At 41.5% G+C, this 23,512-nt stretch overlaps 2 protein-coding genes across 3 annotated transcripts; both read right to left on the reverse strand.

Annotated features, from left to right (window-relative positions):
* Nucleotides 1–478: 478 nt before the first annotated feature.
* slc25a17 (solute carrier family 25 member 17) lies at nt 479–3,688 on the reverse strand. The gene is made up of 9 exons (XM_006798027.3): nt 3,485–3,688; nt 2,994–3,054; nt 2,833–2,899; nt 2,529–2,680; nt 2,215–2,331; nt 1,952–2,100; nt 1,545–1,640; nt 1,320–1,408; nt 479–813 (listed from the first exon to the last, which is right to left on the reverse strand). Exons 1-9 carry the CDS (start codon nt 3,536–3,538, stop codon nt 660–662), a joined length of 939 nt encoding a protein of 312 aa, XP_006798090.1. The 5' UTR covers nt 3,539–3,688; the 3' UTR covers nt 479–659.
* A 2,401-nt stretch (nt 3,689–6,089) lies between these two features.
* Nucleotides 6,090–11,338, reverse strand: litafd (LITAF domain containing). Of its 2 annotated transcripts, none has more exons than XM_035910864.2 (5): nt 11,204–11,338; nt 7,682–7,731; nt 7,492–7,578; nt 7,196–7,397; nt 6,090–6,965 (listed from the first exon to the last, which is right to left on the reverse strand). In XM_035910864.2, exons 2-5 carry the CDS (start codon nt 7,725–7,727, stop codon nt 6,848–6,850), a joined length of 453 nt encoding a protein of 150 aa, XP_035766757.1. In that variant the 5' UTR covers nt 7,728–7,731; nt 11,204–11,338; the 3' UTR covers nt 6,090–6,847. The 2 variants fall into 2 exon arrangements, with proteins under 2 accessions (XP_035766757.1, XP_035766756.1); XM_035910863.2 differs by having other exon boundaries at nt 7,492–7,581.
* Nucleotides 11,339–23,512: the final 12,174 nt, after the last annotated feature.

Below are 23,512 nucleotides of genomic sequence, written 5' to 3' on the forward strand. Positions count from 1 at the left end.
AAACTATACCTGCCACCAGGTCATAATATAACTGCTGCTTAAAATGTTTGTTTGCTGAGGGTCATTCCAAACCAAGCCTGTCATCTGAATGAAACACATCCATGTTAAAAGTAGCTTTGTTAATAAAGCTTTGGTTTTTAACATGAGTTCTTGTGCTTATGTTTTGTAATCGCCTCTTAAAATCTTTGTATCCACACACTCATCTTTTTTATTCTGCTGCTGGTAAACAGGACGTTATTCCTACAGTCAGGTCCATCAACAATTTTCTATTTGTGTGTATTTAACTAAAGAGATGAATCAATGCCGTAACCCAGATCTTGGTGCTCTCTTGTGTCTATGGACGACTTGGAGACAGAACCCAGAGAGACAGAAGAACTTTTCTGATTTGGCTGTTTCCAAAAAACACCCAAAACTTTGCACTTCTCATCTTCCACATAATCAAACATTACCTCTTTACCTATAAATTCCCAAAGGACTCTTTAGTTTGTAATGTTTTATTGGATGGCTTACGCAAGTTACAGTTTGACCTTTTTAAAAAAGTGACCGGTTCCAGGCAGGTGAAGCCCCAGTCACTCATACAGTCTGTCAGCAGTGATTTCCATTGCTCATCTGTCCTTTATTGTGGTCAAGTGTGCAGGATTGTTAAGTGTCTTTGTAAGCTAGCGCCTCTTGTAGTGGTTGTTGCTCAGTCCCATCACTCTGAAGGTGCAGCTTGCGATCTTCTCGTAGAGAAGGAACATGAGAGCAGCAGTCAGCACCGTCTGCAGCAGCTTCGCTTCAAGGCCTTTAAAAAGACCCAACATACCATACTTCCTACAGAAGAAAACCAGCATGAAAACATTAAAGAACAAGAGGTGAAAGAGCAAAATTATTAATATTCAGTAACTCAGATGATACATCACGAGGGCCCAGTGATGAATGCCCATACTCCATATAAAGCCCCTTTCAAATACTCCCTAATTCATAAGGTTCAATCAAGGAATTAAACCAGGGATCATTTGCTTGTTATGCTGGATATAATTAATCTAATTGTTAAAATATAAATGTTGCCTAGTATGCTCTGTTTAAATGCAGTCACCCAAAATCAAGCAGATTCTAATGTGGATGTAACAAAACCATATTTGGGGTTCCCATCCAGCCATTTTCCTCTCCTTATCCAATTCAATCACCACTTTTTTATAGAACGACAGCCAGACACAGGCTAAACCTCCAAGAACACGCTAGTCAGATGGCGGCTTCAAACCCAGGACCTTCTAACCCATATGTCATGGTGGCAATTTGCACTGCAAGTATGTTAATATGTGTGTGTAAACACTTACCTCACCCTGTTGACCAGCAGACACTTGATAGTTCTGAGACTGGACAGCAGCTTTGACTTCTCTGTTGATGTGTTGTTGTACTGTCCGAACTGTGGTGATTGAACAAAAAAGAAAAGAATCTCTGAGATTAATGTTTTCTTTGTTACAGGTTCATACAGTCACAAATCTAGCTACTAAAAGATTATATGTGTCACTTTAAAAGTGAACAACACAATGCAGACATACCCTAAGAATGGACTGTATGGTCTGCAGTGGGTATGTCACAGTGGTGGCGATAGCTTTGGCGATGGCCCCGATCACAAAGACCTCCAGTGATGACAGCTTTGGGCAGAAAGAAGAACCTGAACCTTTTGTGTATCATCAGAGGAACAAACGTATCCCAAAGGTGAAAGTTTTGAGTTCAGATGACCTCAGTAACAGGTGAAGTGTAAAAGTTTTACTCTCTCTGCCTATCAGATTTTCCTTAGCTAATAAACATATCCACAAACGCTGTGGTAGTGTCCAAAAAAAAGTCTCACAACATGTGGTGTTCAAAAGATCAGGGAACACATGCAAAGCCACTGAACAAATCATGTGAACAGAATTACCAACCAGACAATGTCTGCATACTTCCCTTCCCTTTTCTTACTCACCTCCCTGGGAATGCCTCTCCTCAGCTGCCTCTTCAGGCCCTCATAAATCATGAATTGGATAGCGGGGTTCAGCACCAGCAGCAGGGACGGGAAGGTCCCGTTCCACAGCGCTGCAACGCCCTCGTCACGGATGATCTGCACAAATGCATCTGCAAAATCAAAACAATTTGGAAACAAACGCCAGAAAGAGAGAACTTGTAGTATGCACATGTGTAGAAGGTTTGCACAAATACTCATTAGAAGTAAAATGTAAGGTCATTTACCCAGAATCCCAGAGTAGTTGGTGGGACGGATGTCTTCATTGTGAAACTTAGAGCCCTGGAGCTTCAGTCTGGTATTGACGACCCATAAAGGGGTGGTGACAAGTACATTTACAACCCCTGAAGAGACAAAGAGGCAGATGTAATTGAATCTTTACTATCGGTTTCAGCATTTAGAAATGTAAATAATTTAAACTGGTTTTATACACTGTGCAGAATCGGCTACTAAATAGGAGTTCACGCTAGTCATTCTTAGGACAAAGGTATGAGGGACTCGTCTGAAATTAGATGGCAGTTCTTGCCAATGACCACCTCACCTGCTGCGATGCCTATGATCAAGTCAGTGCTTGGTGCTGACTGTTTTCCTTTCAGCCAGCTAGCCTTGAGGCAGTGGAAGCAGTAGAAGTAGACAAAGTTGGAACAGCACAGGCTGCAGATGACAGGGAACCAACCTCTATAGGGTGCCAGTCTGAAGAAGGGTGCAGAGGTAAACACAGGAACACATCTTAGCAGCCTTCTACTGCTTGAAAGACTGTGTTTTGATGTTTGAGGGGATGCGTGCAAATTTATTAAAATAGTTTTGGCTTGAAACACATTGAGATTTTCACTATTTATACTCACAATCCTTCCTCTTTCACAATTTCTGCCAGAATGGCTGGAGTTGATTTGGCTTTCCTGTTTTCATCCACTGAACACAAACAGATGGGGATTTTCTTTCAGTAAAAACAAAACAAAAAAACCCAAAACTTTTGGAAATGAGACTGTGATTTCTGCTCTCTTACCCTGGAGCCGTAGTCTGGCAGTATCAAGAGGGAAGAACACTGTCATTGCAGTCACACTTCCCTAAAGGGGCAACAGTAAGAAATCCATGGCATGCCATTTTTTTTTTTCACATATGGAACAAACCCCCGAATGAACCCCATATAAAAATCGAGCAAGTTACAGGAACATACATGTAAACTGTTTAAAACGCACACTAGGATCTAAAATAAGACGTTTTATATATGATTGTTATTCAGTATTCAATTCGGTGCGTTTAATAAGTTACACGTACATTAACATTTCGCCGAATAAAGAGGTTATTGTAAACACTTCCACATTTACAGCTACATTATCTACTATTTATTGTTTTTGGTAAAGTTGGGAGTGGAAATTGTTATTTTGAACTGAGCTCTGTTTGGATATCTTTAAAGCATATAAGTAGTGACGCTACAGCAACTCCCATTTGTGACTTAAAATTAAGCAGCGCATACTGAAACTAAGATCAACTTACCACTGCTCCTGAGACAGCATGAACCAAACTCTCATACGAGAAAACCTCGCTCATTGTCACCGCCAAATTGAGTCTGTTACATTCAATAATATTCAATATTGCCTCGACAGCCTAATAATTATTATTACAGCCTCCCCTTCTCTTGCTAGCTGTTCTTGTGTGCCTCTCTCTAATAAACAGCTCACTTCCTCGTTTCAGACTGGCGCGATGGCTTTAGGGAAATGTAGTTCTCTTCGCCCTACACGTTCCTGTTTGAACTTCAGGATTTTCTTACAGAGATTGGATAAAACCAGGGGCGATTTTAGCCCATTTTTGGGGTTGTTTCAGCACCCCCGAAATGAATCAAAGCACCCCCAAAGATTTCTTACTTTTTTTTGACAATATTTGCTGTTTGTGTGACACACTACTAAAAATATAAAAAAGCATGCAGTACTTGGTTGAGACGTAACATTTTAACAACAAAAGTATAGATACCCCCCCCCCCCCCCTACAGACAATGGTTTGTTCCAGTTCGGCTCTACTCTGGCTCCAGCGCCGTTGCTGCCACAGCGATGGTGGCTGAGACGCAGCGGAGTGGAGGTGTAAGTGTCTGGCTTAAAACGGGACATGTTAGCTGAATTTAACCTTCAGTTACATTTTATATAGTTAGGTAGGAGTCAGACCATGTTTCTTTTTAGCTGAAAAACATTACACTCAGGTAACCTGCAGTGTTGAAAACGTGTTTTGCGACAATGTTAGCTACCCTACAATCCATCCTACTGTGTAATAAAATCAGCGATATTTGACTGTCGTTCCCATTGAAATTTATACAGCCTATTTAAAATCTAAAACTTTAAATTGTCCGTAGCCTGCTGTTGTTACCACTGTCCTGTTTGAAATGGAATGAGAGAAGCTAGTTATTTTGTCATATGTGCATGTGCCAAGATTAAACCCTGAGCAACATTCAGGTAAAAGTGTAAGAACAAATGATCCGTCAATAAAGGATAATGTTGGATCAGTGTTTCAATATTTATATATTTTATTAGATGTTCATGTGGTTTGGTTATTTGCCTTTTGGTTGAAAGTACACTGAGAGAGGACTGTTTTTATTAGTGAGCTTAATAATATTTTTTTCATATTAATGTAATTTTTTTTAATCTAATTGAATACAATCTATTCGTGTATGATTATCAGTCCAAAGAGGGAGAGAGGAAAGAGGGCAACATGAGGAGAAAGTGCAAGGTCAGGAAGAACCAGGTAAGAAAACAGAGAGGGAACAGTGACAGGCAAAACAGAAACTGCTAAACTGCTTGAGAGAGTTGACCACCAAAAGTATTTGCCAACTTCAAGGTGAGGCGACAGGTTAAAATGAAAGGAATAAATCTGCAGAGCCATAGTAGTATCTGCAGTAGAGATATTTTCATATATTGTACCATAGGCAAAGTTGCCTCCATTTTTATAATTTTTTTTAATCAATAATTTGTACATTTCAAGGACTCTATTTTTGGAGTCTATTTTCATATATCTGTATTGTATTATACATACAATGTAGCTTGTCATCACCAGTGTGTGAATGTGTGTGTGAATGGGTGGATGACTGGATGTGTAAAACGCTTGGGGGTCCTTAGGGACTAGTAAAGCGCTATACAAATACAGGCCATTTACCATTTACCATACACATGAAAAGTGAATCTCTGTCCAAAAAATGCACTCAGTTTACTTCTTACTTACTTTGATCACCATTCATCATTTCCCCCCCAGTAAAGTAATTAACGTTAGGATATGTTGTTTGTTTGTTTTCTAAATTCCAATCCATTCTTCGTTTGCAGCATTTAAATAACCTTTATCAGATTTGATGGTTTTGTTACAGACTTTTAAAAAAAAAAGTGTTTTGATTTTCTTTCACAAATGTGGGGATTAAGTTGTGTTAAAATGTACAAAACAGTGATGTCGTGTTTTGTGACGAGGACCCAGGCACAGAGAGACTTGATGAATTTAAGAATCTTATGATTTAATAAAGAAATTTGCAGACTTGAACAGAGATGGTAAAATTATGATGACTGATAACGGAGATGAAGACAACAGACGATGAGGCCAGGGAGGAACAGGGGTTTAAATGCACCAAGGAGACAGCCAGAGGGAACTCAGGACAACTGGAGACATTTAAGGATGCAGGGACTGACAGAGACAGGGAAGAAGTCTCATTGTGACGAGTAAAGTTTATCTTGCCTGGCTGAGCAGCTCTGGGTGCTCAGCACCCCCAAAGCTCTGATCCTAGAATCGCCCCTGCTTTGAAGTGTCTTTGGTCTGGTTTTCAGCTGCCCTGTGTCAACGCTAAAAAGAAAAGATTGTATGTCTGTCCTAATTAGGAAAGGGATTCATGTAAGTGTGTGGGACTAATGTTTTCATTGTTAACTGGTAACGGCGTGACAGTGCATTTCAGGGCATGTTACGAAGTAATGCAAAAGTAATAAAACAAGCACAGTAACAAATGACTTTCTCTGGCAGTATCATACTGCATTATGTTCAAGATGGGCAATGACTAAATGCATTACTTTTTTTGAGTACTCCATCAATGTAGATGTGACATTTCTAGAGAGAAGAACAACCAACACAAACAGCAGAGTTCTGTAATGTCTGTTTTTATTAGAGAAATAATGTTATCATAGAGCTAATAGTAGTAAATAATAGAGCGATAGAGCATGCTCATCCTCCAGGGGTGGGGGGGTTTACTTTTGCATTGTAATTTGCAATATAATGAATGAATACATTCAAATAGTCTGAACAAAAGGCTTAACTATATTTGCAGCACTCCACTGTACAGCATGTAAGCTTGTTTTTGCCTTGCCTGAGTGACAAATATGCAAATATGACATTAACCCAGTATGCTTTGTGTATCAGTTTACTGAGCAATGACTCATGAAACTGGAGATGAGCAAATATATTTATTTCTGCACCCTTTTATCGTTCAATGTGTAATTTACTGCCGTTGTGATTTATTCAGAAATTGTGCAATCCCGTTATGCATAAAACATGCAATATATGTACAAACCTTCATTTTAACATTACGCATCCAAAATTTTCTGAGTATAATGATGACAGTTTCAAAGTGCATGGGGTGTTCTGTAACTTGCCAGAGCAAAAAAACAAAAATAAACAGAAGCTCGGACAACACAATCCCTCCCAGTCTGTTTCCTAATAATCTGATAGAAGTCATTCATGTTTGGCTTTGTCATCCATAGAAACAAGCTGCATTTACCCCTGTCACCTTTCTCTGCCAGTTTGAGAAAATGCCAGTTTTTTACCAGTTGACCATAAGACACAGACAAAGGTAACAGGAGGCTATTTCTTATTTCTACGGGGCCATATCAGCCCTGGTGCTCATCATTTACAGCATTTCCTCTTCTCAACGTGCAGCACTCTGTTGCAGCGTGGGCAGGTGTGGTAAGCATCCTTGAATCTCTTCATGAAGAACGGAATCAGGCAGCAGCAAAGGACTAACCTGCAACACACACACAGGAGGTTAGAGTCATGCTATCATACACAAGATGAGATTATTCTTTGTTACATTTTTACATTCATATACAGACATGAAAAGAAAGAACGTTTCCACTTAAGTGTATTTACAAAAGATAAAATCGATAAAAATCAAGTAACAGAGTTGAACAAAGAAGATCTGTGTTCAAAAGCCTTGGGGCGCTAAAAAGAAGCTAACTGATTAAAACCACTCACCCACAGCAAATGAAGAGTAAACACATGAGCCAGGCGTACGTTCCTGCCTTATAGGTGACATTGGTCATAACCTGTTGCTGGCAGGAAGCGCAGGTCGTCATGCCGGGCTCAGTCCCCAGTCCCATGTCGTAGCTTACAAACTTTTTTTTGCCTTCTCCAGAGTCCAAACCTTGACCCGCGCCTCCCCCTCCTCCGGTGTACACTGAGAGAGGACAGGAAACACTCAAAACAATGAACAACAATATGTTTACCTTAAATCTTCTAAAAAGTGTGAGACTCAGGTGTGAGAAGAATACCTGGGGTGACAGTTTGCTGTGTCTGCATGGGGGGTGGGGTGAAAGGAGTGTGGGGGTGGTAAACTCTCACACCATCACCTTGATTGTCTACTGGACCATATGAAGAGGAAAAGGGAAAGAATCAAGCTGGTGAGGAGATGACGATAATGATCATGAATATTGACTGAGCATGTGTGAGCTGTGGGCTTACCCGGTATGATGTAGGGAGGGGGTTCCTTTTTTCCGTCTGCACTCATTTTGCTGCAAAGAAACAAAAAGGACTGTAATGAAGGGTGCGGTCAGGGCCAAATACCTGAGATCTCTCCTGTGATACTGCTTTCCCTTTTTCTTTCCAATGCTCAAGACAAACGCAATGCTGCTTTGTGCCACAAGAGGGAACCAAAGCCTTGGCGATTGAACTGAAACATTGCCTGTTCGGTCACCATGAAAATGTCTCTCATTCCTGTCTGACACATATCTAGCCCTTCACTGTAGGGACCTTTCATGTGAGCAGCTTTTGGGAAACGCCTAGGAGCGTCTGTGTGCCAGTTGGACTGTTTCAGGTGTGGCCGCTCACAGAAACTTCTTTCTGACCTCCTTCTAAAAGAAAATCCTTGGAATCGCATTAGTGCTTTGTTTCCCCATTTCATGTGTAATATCAGGCTACCAGAGAAATTACAATATTACGTACTTAAATGCAACATAAACCCAAAGATATTTGTTGAATTAATTAATGTTTCATTTGTTTGTACGGCTGAAATGTTACTCGTAAGGCATTTTGTGTGCACAGCTTTCTATATGTACTTGATAAAAGTATATGTATCATATGTGACAATCTTATATATGTAGTAGCAGTAGGAAATAAATAACAGTGGAATCTGCTGCTTGGAGAATTTGATTGTATACTCTGAGATGATACTGAAATTCAGACTTTAATACTTTAAAAAACAGATGTTGAGACTAACGAACTTTGAGTGAAGTCTTTCTAATTATAACAAAACGCTTCCACATGTGAAGCAGGTGCCATCCCCCAAGGTACATGCCAAAAGGTAAAGAAATCCAATGCTGGCTCTGATATTTAAAGTATTAGATTGTATGAGTTACATGGATGCTGTGTGCCAGGTGTAACACAACTTTATTGTGATTATTTATATATTTCATGAGCGTGTAGAGCACATGCTACATAATCATCTCCCACACACACTGCTGGTATCCAAAAAGTGCTCCTGGTGTCTCCGACCAGTGACCAGTGTCGGCTGTGATGATAAGACGAGCCAGAGGAAGTGGAGATAAATGATAAGATAAGCTTAGAGAATGTGAACATAGATTGAGTAAAAGTCAAAATCAGAGCTTAAATAAATAAAAAGCATCACTGTCCAATCAGTCGTTTGAAAAATCATTTGATGTTACATCATTTAAACATAATCTGTATTCTTATGATAGAAGGCACAAATGTGATGCTGCATGGCTCACAGTATAAAAAATGTCTGTTTGTTTCCGGTGTTATCTGGACACCTCTCCCTCTGGAAGAGCATGCTGTAATTTAAATGTGTCCATATACAGCTGTCAGACATATTTTATAGATTTGGATGTTTGCCTATAAAATTTAATCCACTCTACAGAGTCATTCCCAAACTGAACACATTCATTTATTCACTCTATTACATCCTCACTGTGCTGAAGCTCCAGCAGTGTGAGAATAGCCCTTTGACAGTCAGAAGTCATGTGACTGGTTTGATGGAGGATCACAGTGCTTAAAGTATACTCGCGCATTCCTCTCTGCGTTCAGCTTATTTCCTTTTGTCTCACTTTTCTCGTTTCTCTCTTTCCACACAGACATGCACAATAACCGGGCGCTACCTTGACCAACCATTCATTCTCTGAATGGTTTTCTCTGTTTCTGTTACACAAACAGTCTTGTTTCCCTCACTACATTTGCAGGACACTAGCCTAACCTTAACCAAGACACGTCACCCTAAAATGTATTATTTACATTATTGGGTCTTGCTTAATGTCTCCACCTGCTACACCAGCCTAGGTAAGTCGGATTCAGAACCTGTCACCGGATTCACAGAAGCTGATCGACCGCTTTATCGTTGTGTCACACATAGACATTGAGAACTTGTATACGCCCCATTTGATGGCGCAGGAATGCGACTGAGCTGCATGCTTCCCTCTGGGTGTGACAGCCAAAACTGTTACAACACACTCTGAAATTGGTCGTGAGAGAGCAGGATTGTTATTGTGCGTTTTTTTTGCAGAAATACAATATGTTTGATGACTGTTAACAAGGAGCACTAACGTTATCTAATGTACTGCTTTTTCGCTTGCTGGATCTCTGTGCTCGGAATAGCCGGTGGGACATTAATTGGATAAAGTTGGGTGATCTGTAAAGATCTTCCCAGAAGCTTCCCAGAGTTTTTTCCTTTCACATAAGGACCATTTAGCATGGGATGTACGTATACTTTAGGGGGGAAAAGGAAATTCGAGGAAATTAAGCAGGTAGGTTTTAGGTAAATATGCAGTGCAGTCTTGGGCTTATGATGAGTTCAGTGAAACTGAATGAGATGCGGAGTAGAACTTTTTGTTACATATGAGTTAACACCCTGCTGCAGGTGTGGCTTCACCGAGACTCCGATGCCGGTCAAACCTGTGTCTCCGTGTGAGAGATGGAGGAAACTTTGTTTTTCATTTTTTTCCATGATGCATTTTAGTATTCAGCTGATGAATCAGTGGGCAGTTTAAATCTGGAAATTCCCAGATTAAACAATCATCACATTCTCTGACCTTGATTTTTAGTCCAACCTTTGATAATCAGCCAAAACAATCACAGAAATCCCCTAAAAACAAAGACTCACTCTAACTGTGCATGCAATTTGAAAATGAAATACTTGGATACAGAACAAATGTATATATTTATTTACAACAACATGAAGGAACTTTTCCCACTATGTGCACATGCATGTCCTTTCACTGCATTCAAAATGCAATCTTTCACATTGTTTACATGTCAGCCATAGCAACTGCTGCAAAGACCGTCCTCACTCTCACTCTGGATCAGTTACTTATGATGATTTTTCAAGACCCAGCTAAGACCCAGGTGAATTATGTCAAGAAATCTAAAACGTAACACCTGAAATTTTACCCATGAAGATGATTTGAATCCTACACCAGACCCCGTCTCTGTCAAATGCTTAGTTATAATCTAATTTAATATCCCCGCAGGTCCAGAATGTAAGTCAGTCAGACAGTAATGTTCATGGTAAATCCTGAATTAAAGCGTTTAGAGGGAACCCTTTTTTGTAAAGGTGCAGTGTAACACACCTTTATAGCTGCATTACGCTGCACAACCTCAGTCTTTAAAGTAACAACATAAAAGTCAAGAAAACGTTGGCAGATTAGCAGAAACATGCGCATAAATAAAAATCAATATTGGCTCCTGTGTATTTCTGTTCCCTTGTGTGATTTATGCAATGTTTTAATTTTAATCATGTGATATTTGATTTCCAATTGGTCTCTTTTGTGCGATATAACTCACTTTAAATTCACTTGTTGTCAGAAAATCCCAAACCTGGCTTTCTTATTCTTATTCTTGCCGTGTCCTTTTATGTCTTCAGTTTTCAATTCTTTGAATCCTTCCCATTAAAATAACCAAACCCGATTCTCCACTCCGTCAGCCTGAACACAGTTCGTTGTTCTCTTCCTATAACACACAAACGTCTGGCAGACTTACCTTGGCTGGGTTGTTGCAGTCAAAATGCAGAGATGAGCTTGTTGCTGATGCAGAGTCCAGTCAGATTCTGGTTAAGATCTCCACCTGTCCTTCTACCTGTAGGTGAACCTCTCCCAACACACCCAAAGCTCCACCTCGACCATTTCAACCATGAACATGCTGTGGTGATGAGTCACTCCATGGTTTTGATTGTAGCTTTCAAAGGCTGAACCGGTCGTCATCTTTAAAATGTTCTTTGTTTCCGTGAGATTATTGAGGGTGTGTGTGTGTGTGTGTGTGTCACTTTAGTAAGAATAACCTGTTTCCCTGTAAGGCAGACTGAGCTGTAGAATTGTTTTTGTCCTGGAATTTGATCTGTTGGCCATCAACAAACTCTAAGTGACACATATTACAAGAATTTAGAGAATACTAAAAAACACAGAAAAGTTGAAGATGAGGATCAAAGGAAACCTTGAGAGGTTTAACAGACTTTATTTCATCAATCAATAACACTGAATCGGTTATTATCTGACAGCCAAAAAGACTCAAACGGGTGGCTGGAGCTTCTTCGCTCTCATAGGGCAAGAGGCAGGGTTCTTATGCTGGACTAACATTTTAATTCAGCTCTTTATCTCATGTGCTTTTTATCATTCATATTCGCACACTGATGGGTGTATAGAAGGCAATTCCAGGCTCTTGTCCAAGGATATTTTAACATACAGACTCAAACAGTCTTACACCAGTGACCTCCCCTTGGTACTCACTCTGCATCCAGGAGGATTGTGACCATAAAGAAATCTAACCAGGCCTGAGGCTGTAGTAAGGAGCATTTCTAGGAGTCTTCTGAGAGGACCAGTCAGTAGGCCTAATAGGAAATGAAAAAAAAATGAAATGCCTGTAAAAGCAGAAGATTTGGTTGATTTGAAGGATTCGGGTGTATGGTAACATGATGTCGCAATCTTCACAGGAGAAAGCAACCCATTAAGTTTCCCCAAATCTCAGACTGTGCATTGCTCAGAGAAAAAGCCCTAGAGCTACTTATCAGACATGTTAAAATGTTCATGACAGTACATTTAGAAAGATTGAAAAAACTGAACAAGTATGACTTGTTTGGAAGAGTTCCCAGAAGAAAGCATCTGCTTTCTAAAAAGAACATGACAAACTATGAGGCACGGTGGTGGAGGTTAAGGATTACAGGACCTGGGCACCTTGCACTCATTGAGTCGACCATAAACTCCTCGGTATGCCAAATTACTGGCTTACGGAGTAAATGGCTGAAAAACAAAAAAGTGTTAAGAAGTTGCAATTACCCGGTCAGCCCAGACCTCAACCCGACTGAAAAGCTGTGGGATAAACTGATAGTGACGTCACAGTAGATCATATAGCGTATAAATGAAGCTTGAGACTGGGAGACACTGGAACAAAGAGGATACAGTCTAGTTACTGTTGCAAATATGTTTAATGGTATTGAGTGGTAGAAGTTAAGTCACCTCAGACCCTCCTTTTATCCATGCACTTGGGCTGGAGGCCTCGGAGCTCAATGGTGAAAGTTTTGTAGTGATGTCAGTGTGATTGTGGTCGTTTGCAGAAACATATTAACCCTGTAAAGCCTGAATTTCCTGACAAATTTACACACATCATCTACATATAACTTCACAAATATGATACACTTGGTGTTAAGGAAGACTTTAGGGGGGATGCACGGTGGCACGGTGGTTAGCACTGTTGCCGCACAGCGAATGGTTGTCTGTTCCTGTCTGTTAGCCCTGCGACAGACTGGCGACCTGTCCAGGGTGTACCCTGCCTCTCACCCTATGACAGCTGGGATAGGCTCAGGCGACCCTGAAAAGGATAAGCGGATGGATGGATAAGATGGATAAGGGGATGAATGATGGGGTGTTGAGAGGTTTGCCAATAAAAATAAATAAAAAATTGCCCTCACTTCAGTGACTCACAGCAAATGTAGTACTTTTTTCTCCCCCCGCGGGCCTTTTTTGTAATGCAGGTGTAAACCTGAGGACCTTTTTCTTGTTTTTTTTCATGTTGGCGTCATGTTGGCGTCATTTCAGCTTACAAGATTTTCTTAAAGATTTTTTCCAAAAGCACCTTAGAGCAGTTTAACCACATTTTTATGTGGGTTATCTGAGTTGCAGAGTACACCTGGGGGTTCAGTGACATGCCTGAGTGCACCTTACATGTCTGTGGTGTGAGATTTACAGCTTGTCAAAGGAGCTTGCAAAGAAAAGCGTCTGGACTTCTTTAAGTTACTTGAAGACGTTTCACCTCTCATCCGAGAGGCTTCTTCAGTTCTAAGGTCAAATGGTGGAGAGTCCCAGATATAACCCTAGTGGGAGTGTCCCCCCACAGAGGGACAAAAGGACCCCCTGATGATCCTCTAATCGCCTGAGCCAAGGTGTGGAACTGGGTGTGGGTCCCAATCAGCCAGAGTTTCGGGTGAGTTCATTGTGAAACCTGGCCCCACCTTATCATGCGAATTCCTGAGGTCAGATGGCCCAGGGTGTGAGTGGGCCTTAAGGCGTCTGGGAAGGGATCTCAAAACTGGATTATAGATGGCAGAGAGTTGGTGTCGTAAACCACCGCCTCTGTTCAAAGATGGTCGCTCACAGTGGACATAGATGGCTTCTTTCACTCCTCTTTCAAACCATCTGTCCTCTCTGTCCAAAATGTGAACATTGGCATCCTCGAAAGAGTGTCCTTTATCCTTAAGATGCAGATGGACAGCTGAATCTTGTCCTGTGGAGGTCGCTCTTCTGTGTTGTGCCATGCGCTTGTGAAGTGGCTGTTTGGTCTCTCCAATGTAGAGGTCTGGGCATTCCTCGCTGCACTGTACGGCATACACCACATTGTTAAGTCTGTGTTTTGGCGTTTTGTCTTTCGGGTGAACCAGTTTTTGTCTGAGTGTGTTGCTGGGTCTGAAGTACACCGGGATGTCATGCTTGGAGAAAACCCTCCTGAGTTTCTCTGATACACCGGCTACATAGGGGATGACAATGTTGTTGCGCCTGTCCTTCTTATCCTCCCTCGCTGGTGTCTGATCTTCTTTTCTGTGCCTCTTTGCTGACTTTAAAAACGCCCATTTAGGATAGCCGCACGTTTTGAGTGCTTCCTTTACATGTGTGTGTTCCTTCTTTTTCCCTTCAGGCTTAGAGGGAACATGTTCTGCCCGGTGGTGTAGGGTCCTAATTACTCCAAGTTTGTGTTCCAGAGGGTGATGGGAGTCAAACAGGAGGTACTGGTCCGTGTGTGTGGGCTTCCGGTAAACTTCGATGTTGAGGTTGCCATTCTTTTCAATGTGCACAGCGCAGTCCAGGAAAGGCAAACAGTCATCCTTCGTGTCTTCCCTGGTGAACTTGATGTTTTTATCCACAGCGTTGATGTGCGCAGTGAAGGATTCCACTTCTTGTGTCTTGATTTTGACCCAGGTGTCGTCTACATATCTGTACCAGTGGCTGGGTACTCTTCCTTTGAAAGAGCCAAGAGCCTTCCTTTCCACTTCCTCCATGTAAAGGTTGGCTACAATAGGTGACACGGGGGAGCCCATAGCACAGCCATGTTTTTGTCTGTAATAGCCTTCGTTGTATTTGAAATATGTAGTGGTGAGGCAGAGGTCTAACAGTGTGCAAATCTGATCGGGTGTGAAGTTGGTCCTGTCCTCCAAGGAGTTGTCTTCTTGTATTCGTTTTCTGACAGTCTCCACTGCCTCCGTGGTGGGTATGCAAGTGAAGAGAGAGACTACATCAAAGGACACTATGGTTTCATCTGGATCCAGGGTAAGTTTCTGGACCTTGTCAGTGAAGTCGGTGGAGTTCTTGATGTGGTGTGGGGTGTTCCCCACGAGAGGAGCAAGGATGGTAGCAAGGTGTTTTGCAATGTTATAAGTGGCTGAGTTTATGCTACTGACTATGGGTCTGAGTGGGACAGCTTCCTTGTGGATTTTTGGAAGTCCGTAAATGCAGGGTATGGCATCCCCTGGGTAAAGGCGGTGATAAGTAAGGCGGTCAATGATTTTGTCCTTTTCCAAGTCTTGAAGGCAAGCTATAACTTTCTTTTTGTAGCTGCTTGTGGGGTCTCGCTTTAAGGCTTCGTAGGTATTGTTGTCACTGAGGAGAGTAGTGATCTTTGTATGGTAATCTGTAGTGTTTAGGACCACGGTGCATCTTCCCTTATCCGCTGGTAAAACAGTGATGTTGTGGTCTTTGCTCAGGGAAGCGACGGCCTTCTTTTCCTGTATTGTGAGGTTGGACGGAGGGACTTTGGCACTGGAGAGGGTGGCTGAGACTATGAGATAATCAGGATGAAAGTCTCAGCCACCCTCTCCAGTGCCAAAGTCCCTCCGTCCAACCTCACAATACAGGAAAAGAAGGCCGTCGCTTCCCTGAGCAAAGACCACAACATCACTGTTTTACCAGCGGATAAGGGAAGATGCACCGTGGTCCTAAACACTACAGATTACCATACAAAGATCACTACTCTCCTCAGTGACAACAATACCTACGAAGCCTTAAAGCGAGACCCCACAAGCAGCTACAAAAAGAAAGTTATAGCTTGCCTTCAAGACTTGGAAAAGGACAAAATCATTGACCGCCTTACTTATCACCGCCTTTACCCAGGGGATGCCATACCCTGCATTTACGGACTTCCAAAAATCCACAAGGAAGCTGTCCCACTCAGACCCATAGTCAGTAGCATAAACTCAGCCACTTATAACATTGCAAAACACCTTGCTACCATCCTTGCTCCTCTCGTGGGGAACACCCCACACCACATCAAGAACTCCACCGACTTCACTGACAAGGTCCAGAAACTTACCCTGGATCCAGATGAAACCATAGTGTCCTTTGATGTAGTCTCTCTCTTCACTTGCATACCCACCACGGAGGCAGTGGAGACTGTCAGAAAACGACTACAAGAAGACAACTCCTTGGAGGACAGGACCAACTTCACACCCGATCAGATTTGCACACTGTTAGACCTCTGCCTCACCACTACATATTTCAAATACAACGAAGGCTATTACAGACAAAAACATGGCTGTGCCATGGGCTCCCCCGTGTCACCTATTGTAGCCAACCTTTACATGGAGGAAGTGGAAAGGAAGGCTCTTGGCTCTTTCAAAGGAAGAGTACCCAGCCACTGGTACAGATATGTAGACGACACCTGGGTCAAAATCAAGACACAAGAAGTGGAATCCTTCACTGCGCACATCAACGCTGTGGATAAAAACATCAAGTTCACCAGGGAAGACACGAAGGATGACTGTTTGCCTTTCCTGGACTGCGCTGTGCACATTGAAAAGAATGGCAACCTCAACATCGAAGTTTACCGGAAGCCCACACACACGGACCAGTACCTCCTGTTTGACTCCCATCACCCTCTGGAACACAAACTTGGAGTAATTAGGACCCTACACCACCGGGCAGAACATGTTCCCTCTAAGCCTGAAGGGAAAAAGAAGGAACACACACATGTAAAGGAAGCACTCAAAACGTGCGGCTATCCTAAATGGGCGTTTTTAAAGTCAGCAAAGAGGCACAGAAAAGAAGATCAGACACCAGCGAGGGAGGATAAGAAGGACAGGCGCAACAACATTGTCATCCCCTATGTAGCCGGTGTATCAGAGAAACTCAGGAGGGTTTTCTCCAAGCATGACATCCCGGTGTACTTCAGACTCAGCAACACACTCAGACAAAAACTGGTTCACCCGAAAGACAAAACGCCAAAACACAGACTTAACAATGTGGTGTATGCCGTACAGTGCAGCGAGGAATGCCCAGACCTCTACATTGGAGAGACCAAACAGCCACTTCACAAGCGCATGGCACAACACAGAAGAGCGACCTCCACAGGACAAGATTCAGCTGTCCATCTGCATCTTAAGGATAAAGGTCACTCTTTCGAGGATGCCAATGTTCACATTTTGGACAGAGAGGACAGATGGTTTGAAAGAGGAGTGAAAGAAGCCATCTATGTCCACTGTGAGCGACCATCTTTGAACAGAGGCGGTGGTTTACGACACCAACTCTCTGCCATCTATAATCCAGTTTTGAGATCCCTTCCCAGACGCCTTAAGGCCCACTCACACCCTGGGCCATCTGACCTCAGGAATTCGCATGATAAGGTGGGGCCAGGTTTCACAATGAACTCACCCGAAACTCTGGCTGATTGGGACCCACACCCAGTTCCACACCTTGGCTCAGGCGATTAGAGGATCATCAGGGGGTCCTTTTGTCCCTCTGTGGGGGGACACTCCCACTAGGGTTATATCTGGGACTCTCCACCATTTGACCTTAGAACTGAAGAAGCCTCTCGGATGAGAGGTGAAACGTCTTCAAGTAACTTAAAGAAGTCCAGACGCTTTTCTTTGCAAGCTCCTTTGACTACCATGACCTGGATGACTGAGAACCTTCACAGACAGATTTACAGCTTGTTTCCCAACACAGAAACCCATTTCGACAGGGTCGACCCCGCTGCCCTTTCATCGCTGTAGACTAATGAAGCACATATTCTAAATGTTACAAGTAGGTCAAGGAAATTTTAATGAAACAGGCTGAAAATATAGAAAATGTAAAGGTAGAACATGGTGAAATGTTTCAGTTTTGAAGCATGGGAAGATGAATTATTAGGGGAACACTGATAACACCTGGGATTGAGAGGAATCTGAGGAAAATCTGCACTATAAAGAAAATCCTGGGTTGCAATTCAAAATCAGAGTTTTCATTAAAACTATTACATATATTTATTTGGGTTTGTTTATCCCATCCTCACCCCAAAACAGTCGTTTGGAACGTCAGTTGTACAGGTATGGGTGAGAGTGCTGGGTGTGTCTGAATTATGACAAGTGGGTGAGGTAATTGTACGTGTATGAGTGTGTATGTTTCGATGGGCCAGATGAGCAACATTCCAGCGATTGACCAATCCCCAGACAGTGTGACATTCCTTAGAAAGAACAGGTTTCCAACATAATTTGTGTTTGTGTTTATTCCCTGTTTTATATAAACTGAGAGCAGGAAATGCCCGGGCAGGGGTTTATCCAATTCGATCCTTTCTTTTAGCCAAGCACAATGTTAAAGATGATAATAATGACAATGGTAACAGCCCATTTTGCAATTCCAGTTTTATAACTGAAGACTGCAGGGAACAAAGGGAAGTAAACTCTGTCAGTTAGAGCTGATTAAAATTTGTATGACCTAGTATTATAGTATTATAGTATTACTCACAAAATTGGTAATTTAAAGTGAGAATAATCTAAAGTGGGTTTGAGATGTAAATCTGCTAGTATCAGAAAGTTTAGATGTGCTGATAAAGAAAACAAGGCTATCAAGGTTTCAGCCTTTAGTCTTTTGTTTTCAGTCTTAAGTAGACCTATAGGCCTAATAATCAGGGATCTAACTAATGGGAAATTCAGAACAGGTTATGAATCACATTGTAGGAAATAATTATTTAAACCCCTGCTGAATTTGTAAGTTTGCTCACTTATAGAAAAAATAATTACAGTCTCTTATTTTTATTGTTCATTTGTTGTTTAATTTTAATGGCGGGAGACACAATTTTAGCCAAGAATTAAGAAAAAAAAAAAAACATTACACAAAAGTTAAACTGATAAACTGATTTTCATATGATTGAGTGAAATAAGTATTTGATCTCTTATAACCCAGACAGAATTTTGCCTCCCACAGAGGGGCTGTCTGCCCATGAGGCACAAAGATTACAATCTTCCATCCATCCATCCATCCAACACCAAGGTGTTTCCAGGCCAGCCAAGAGATATAATCTCTCCAGCGAGGAGACCCAAGACAGGGATGTGCCTTCCCCCCAGTGACACATGCCTGGAACACCTCACCCAGGAAGAATCAATCAATCAATCAATCAATCAATCAATCAATCAATCAATCAAAAAGTACATCTGTCCACAGAATTGGTTTCTTCCATTCCACCTCTCCACCACCACCGGCAAGACCAAAAAGTTTCAAAGGACATCAGGGATAAAACTGTACACCTACTCAAGGCTAGAAATACAAGACCATCAGCAAGAAGATTGGTGCGATTATTTGAAAATGGAATGAATCTAAAATGACCATCAATTGCACTCTCAATCAAACTTCATCCAAGATCTTTTTCATGAGATAAGAATGACCATGAGAAAGGTGGTGGATGATCCCAAACCTTTCAAAACTACACAGGAGGAGCCTGTTAATGATCTGAAGGCAGTTGGGACCATAGTCATCGAGAGCCAGTGTTGCCAACTTAGCGACTTTGTCGCTATATTTAGCGAGTTTTCAGACCCCCAGAAAGCTTTTTTTCAGCTAAAAAAAAGACGTGAAAGCGCATATCGCTTTTACTCTCAACAAGCAGCGGGTGCTGTAATGCAGTTAGTTCTTCTTTTACTCTTTTACTGTTATGCTGTTTTGTGGATCACAAGGTTTAAAACTACTTATAAACACACACACACACAAAGTAACTCCACCAGAGTGCCTATTTCGGGTCACTTTTGCCGGTCCAAGCCCGGGTAAAGGAGCAGGGTTGGAATTGTGACATTAAAAAAAAAACAATAATTGCTAAAATAAATTTAATTTGTAGTTCTAAATAAACTCTAAATGCATTTAGGACGTTTTTTACTCACTTTATATCTCTTCCATGATGTTATTTCTCTCTCCAACAACATAGGTTACAATTACATTAGCAAGACCAATTATGCAAATTAGGTGATGACGTCATTTAGCGACTTCTAGCGACTTTTAGGACAGCCAATAGCGATTTTCCTTACTGAGGAGTTGGCAACACTGTCGAGAGCACCACTGGTAACATACTGGGCCATAGTGGACAGAAATCTTGCAAGCTCCCAAGGATCCCCTGCTCAAGACAGCACATGTACAGGCCTGACTTATGTTTGCCAATAAACATATATATGACTGAAAGAAGGTTGGGAGAAAGTAGTGAGATGAAAACAAAATTAAACTCTCTGACAGCAACTTGACCTGGCATGTTTGGAAGAACAGAAGTGCTGAGTATTACTCCAAGTAAACTCCCTCAACACTGAAGATGGATACCATGACAAAACCCAAAACATACTGCCAAGGCAACAAGAGTGTCTAAAGAAAAATGACATTAAGGTTTTGGTCTTCAGACCTCAATCTGAAACAGCATCTGCATCTGTGGAGCGAGATGAAACTTCAAGTTGTCAAGTGGCAGCCAAGTAAAAAAAATGTGTGCGAACTTGACCAACTATAAGAAACGTCTTACAACCCCCGACCAAAAAGGTTATTTGAGGATCAAGTATTAATTTCACTCAGTGATATGCAAATGAATTCTTAACGTTTATACAATGAGTGTTTTATTTTATTTTTGGTTGATATTCTTTCTCTCCCCAAAAATATGAAACTACCAGAAAATGTAGAGACTGTTGAATTCTTTGTGAGCAAACTTAAAAATTCAGCTGGGGATCAAATAAATATTTTGCCAAATGTACAATCATAGAACTGTAGTTTGTCTAAATCATAGTTTGTTAAAGCAACAGGTACCATTACATATATTTATTTTCATATGATAGTAAAAACCTAAAATAACATTACTGCCGTCAGTGTACAGCAAGTCTTAAAAGAAGGTGAGACACATTTAAACCTCCCTGCGATTGCTGTGGTTGCTAGCAGATTGTCAGCTATAGTTTGAGTCAGCTATAGTCTACTAACGACTTGCAGAGTGGTAATGAAAGGTGAAAAAGTGTGACGCAAACTAGAAACAAGAAAAAAGTTGTGCCACAGCGCTGCTGCCAACATGTTTGAAAAGGTGCAGCTTTTACTTTGAAGGTAAATGATCCCTGTTTCCAGTTTGCGTTGCATGTTTTACAGCTGGTGAATATTTGCAGTAAAGTCACTACAACCAAATACAACCGTGGCAATCTGCTAGCAACCAAAGCAATCCCAACGAAGCCTTCTCCAATTGATTGGGGAATACATGTTCTTCCTTGGTGACTGGTGCTTGCCAGGAAAGTCGCTGACTGGTCTCTAGACCTGTGTAACCGAGGCTTGTCCATCAACCTCCAATAACCACTCGCCAACCAGACAGGGAATATAAATTGCTCCATTGTTACTGGTGGTTCACAGCGCCTGAGGTGACTGGAGCAAATAAATGTAACCCTACACGGTCACCATTATTCTTACACATGTTTCAGAACTACAGTACACACTGGTGCAAAAAGAAAGCATGAGATACTTTTGCAGGGCTACAAAAATGTTTATTTTGTTGTTCATTTTGTGTATATTTTTCCAAAAAACAGTTCATAAAATGCAAAATATGGATAATAAAGAAATCTATTATAGAATTGTTTTACGTTAAACAATGTGATAGAAACGCCTCAGCTGCAGGCAAGAAAAGGCCGTCGAAGAGGCCATTCATCTTGAGGAACTTGTACCTTTTTGTGGTTTGTGTGTGTGTGTGTTTAGACTTTCGTGTTACTGTAACTATTTCTTCCAGGAATGCTCATCTAACAAGCTCATGTGTTGGTTCTGGTGTTGAATCAGGGTCAACAGGTTGGCATCCTCCTTGGAAATCCTTCTGTGTGCCATCTCTTATAAATCTGTCTATAAGTGATTTAATTACAATCTATACGTAAAAAATGAGCTCAATAGATTCGCACCATTCGATACAGCAGCTTCCACAAAGCTTTTCTTTGATTTTATAAGGAGCAAACCGTATGTGTCACCTAATTGGACTCATTCGCATTGGAAAAAACAATACCTCAGTTATTAAACACACCTGTAACCTTCCTCGCAAATGTGGGTGTTGAACGGCTCTAAACATCCCTACAGAATCGCACACTGTGTCACACACGTGTGTCGAGGTGTCCCTACCACTCCCAAGCATTCTTTGATTGCTTGTCATGGCCGCTCAAGTTAGGCAGTTAAGATGCTTTGACAACCTTCATGGAAGCATCCGGTTGGTCCCATTTCACCCTGCAGCATGACAAGAAGAACAAGAAGCCCTGTGACCTACGGTGTCCCACTCTTAGAGTTTGGGTCCTAACACAGTGAGGTCAATGTGAGATTTCATGAGGAGACACTGAGACAGCTTCCACAGAAGAGGTTCACGCTTAACTCAGAGCGCCTTAAACCTTTGCAAAGCATCATGTGTGTTCGTTTCTGTGATGTTACTAAAAACTGGGAGGATGTGGTGACACTGGACGGTGAGTCAGACCCAAACCTTGAACACTGACTGCGCCCTGCGGCATGTGACTCGGCCTGCTGAGTCACATCCAGCCTGATGCCATCGTTTTCTGCCCTTAGCTGACAGCCCACTTTTTCAATGCTTTGATTAATAAGTTTTCATGCACATGCTCCCACATATTATTATTACTTTAAGCCTTTGCCGGAGGTCTATAAGTGCCAACAGACCATGTGTGTGATTTCAAGAATGATTCTTCCACGAACAAAATAATTTTTAAGGTGGAGTTCCTGCCCTATGTTTCCCTATGTCTCTGCACCACACCTGCCACTGCTGCACTAAACCAGGTGGCAGTGTGCTCTTCTTCTTTGCCAGACGTTCTGCCGGTCAACTTTTTTGGGGAATCAGGAATGTCAAATTCATTTTACATCGCAGGCCAGCTTTGATCTCAAGTGGGCTGGACCTCTTAAACTCGCTGTTCATGCCAATGTAAAGAAGTTTAAATGCACATTTAATCCCTCAGATATTTTTAATAAGAAAACAGAAGGGCATCTTCAACAGTATGTCTAAATTATTCCAGTAATAAGACAAACATTGCCGTCAACATTACTCTTTGGGCTGGAATTGTAGGAAATACATTTGTAAAATGACAGAAAAAGCACATCAGACTGTCCCGTGATTAAAAACAGAAGGTTTTTGTTCATTTTTTTCTAGTAAATGTTTCTGTGGACCTACTGCTGTGCTCTGGCCACTTCCTCTGGGAAGTTTAGTTTAGAGCTTTGTTTGCTCATTGTTTCAGTAGTTTCGTCTCTGTGTATCATACAGTAGTGCTTCCAAGCTGTGCTGGAAGTCTGACATATATAAATCTACAAAATAACAATCAGAGGTATATTATTTGTAATTTGTAATTATTCTAGACTAGTGTATAAAAATTATTACCACAATTAGATGAAAAATAGATGATTAGATGATAAAGTAATCATATGATAAAATGTAGCTGTTAAAATTGTCAGTTATGTGTATTTGCTCTGACCTTTAATGAAGGTCCTAAATGGAAACCTACTTGAGCTGGTGATAACTATTTTCAGCTAGTTGAAATCAGTCTTAATGATGGTTAAGTTTGATTGATTGGAATCTCTCAAGCTCTCAGAT

The sequence above is a fragment of the Neolamprologus brichardi genome, chromosome 4, assembly GCF_056152115.1.
Source record: "Neolamprologus brichardi isolate AB-2024 chromosome 4, ASM5615211v1, whole genome shotgun sequence".
Classification (NCBI taxonomy): Eukaryota; Metazoa; Chordata; class Actinopteri; order Cichliformes; family Cichlidae; genus Neolamprologus; species Neolamprologus brichardi.

Bases quoted from the DNA above. Each gene is read 5' to 3' on its own strand.
- slc25a17 (XM_006798027.3), bottom strand. From the start codon at position 3,538: ATGAGCGAGGTTTTCTCGTATGAGAGTTTGGTTCATGCTGTCTCAGGA. The intron at 2,101-2,214 runs GTAAATGACCTT...TTGATTTTGCAG, and splicing joins CAACTACTCTGGGATTCTGG to ATGCATTTGTGCAGATCATC. The intron at 1,409-1,544 runs GTATGTCTGCAT...CAATCACCACAG, and splicing joins CCATACAGTCCATTCTTAGG to TTCGGACAGTACAACAACAC.
- litafd (XM_035910863.2), bottom strand. From the start codon at position 7,727: ATGAGTGCAGACGGAAAAAAGGAACCCCCTCCCTACATCATACCGG. The intron at 7,582-7,681 runs GTAAGCCCACAG...CATATGGTCCAG, and splicing joins CCCTCCCTACATCATACCGG to TAGACAATCAAGGTGATGGT. The intron at 6,966-7,195 runs GTGAGTGGTTTT...TGTGTGTTGCAG, and splicing joins TTACTCTTCATTTGCTGTGG to GTTAGTCCTTTGCTGCTGCC.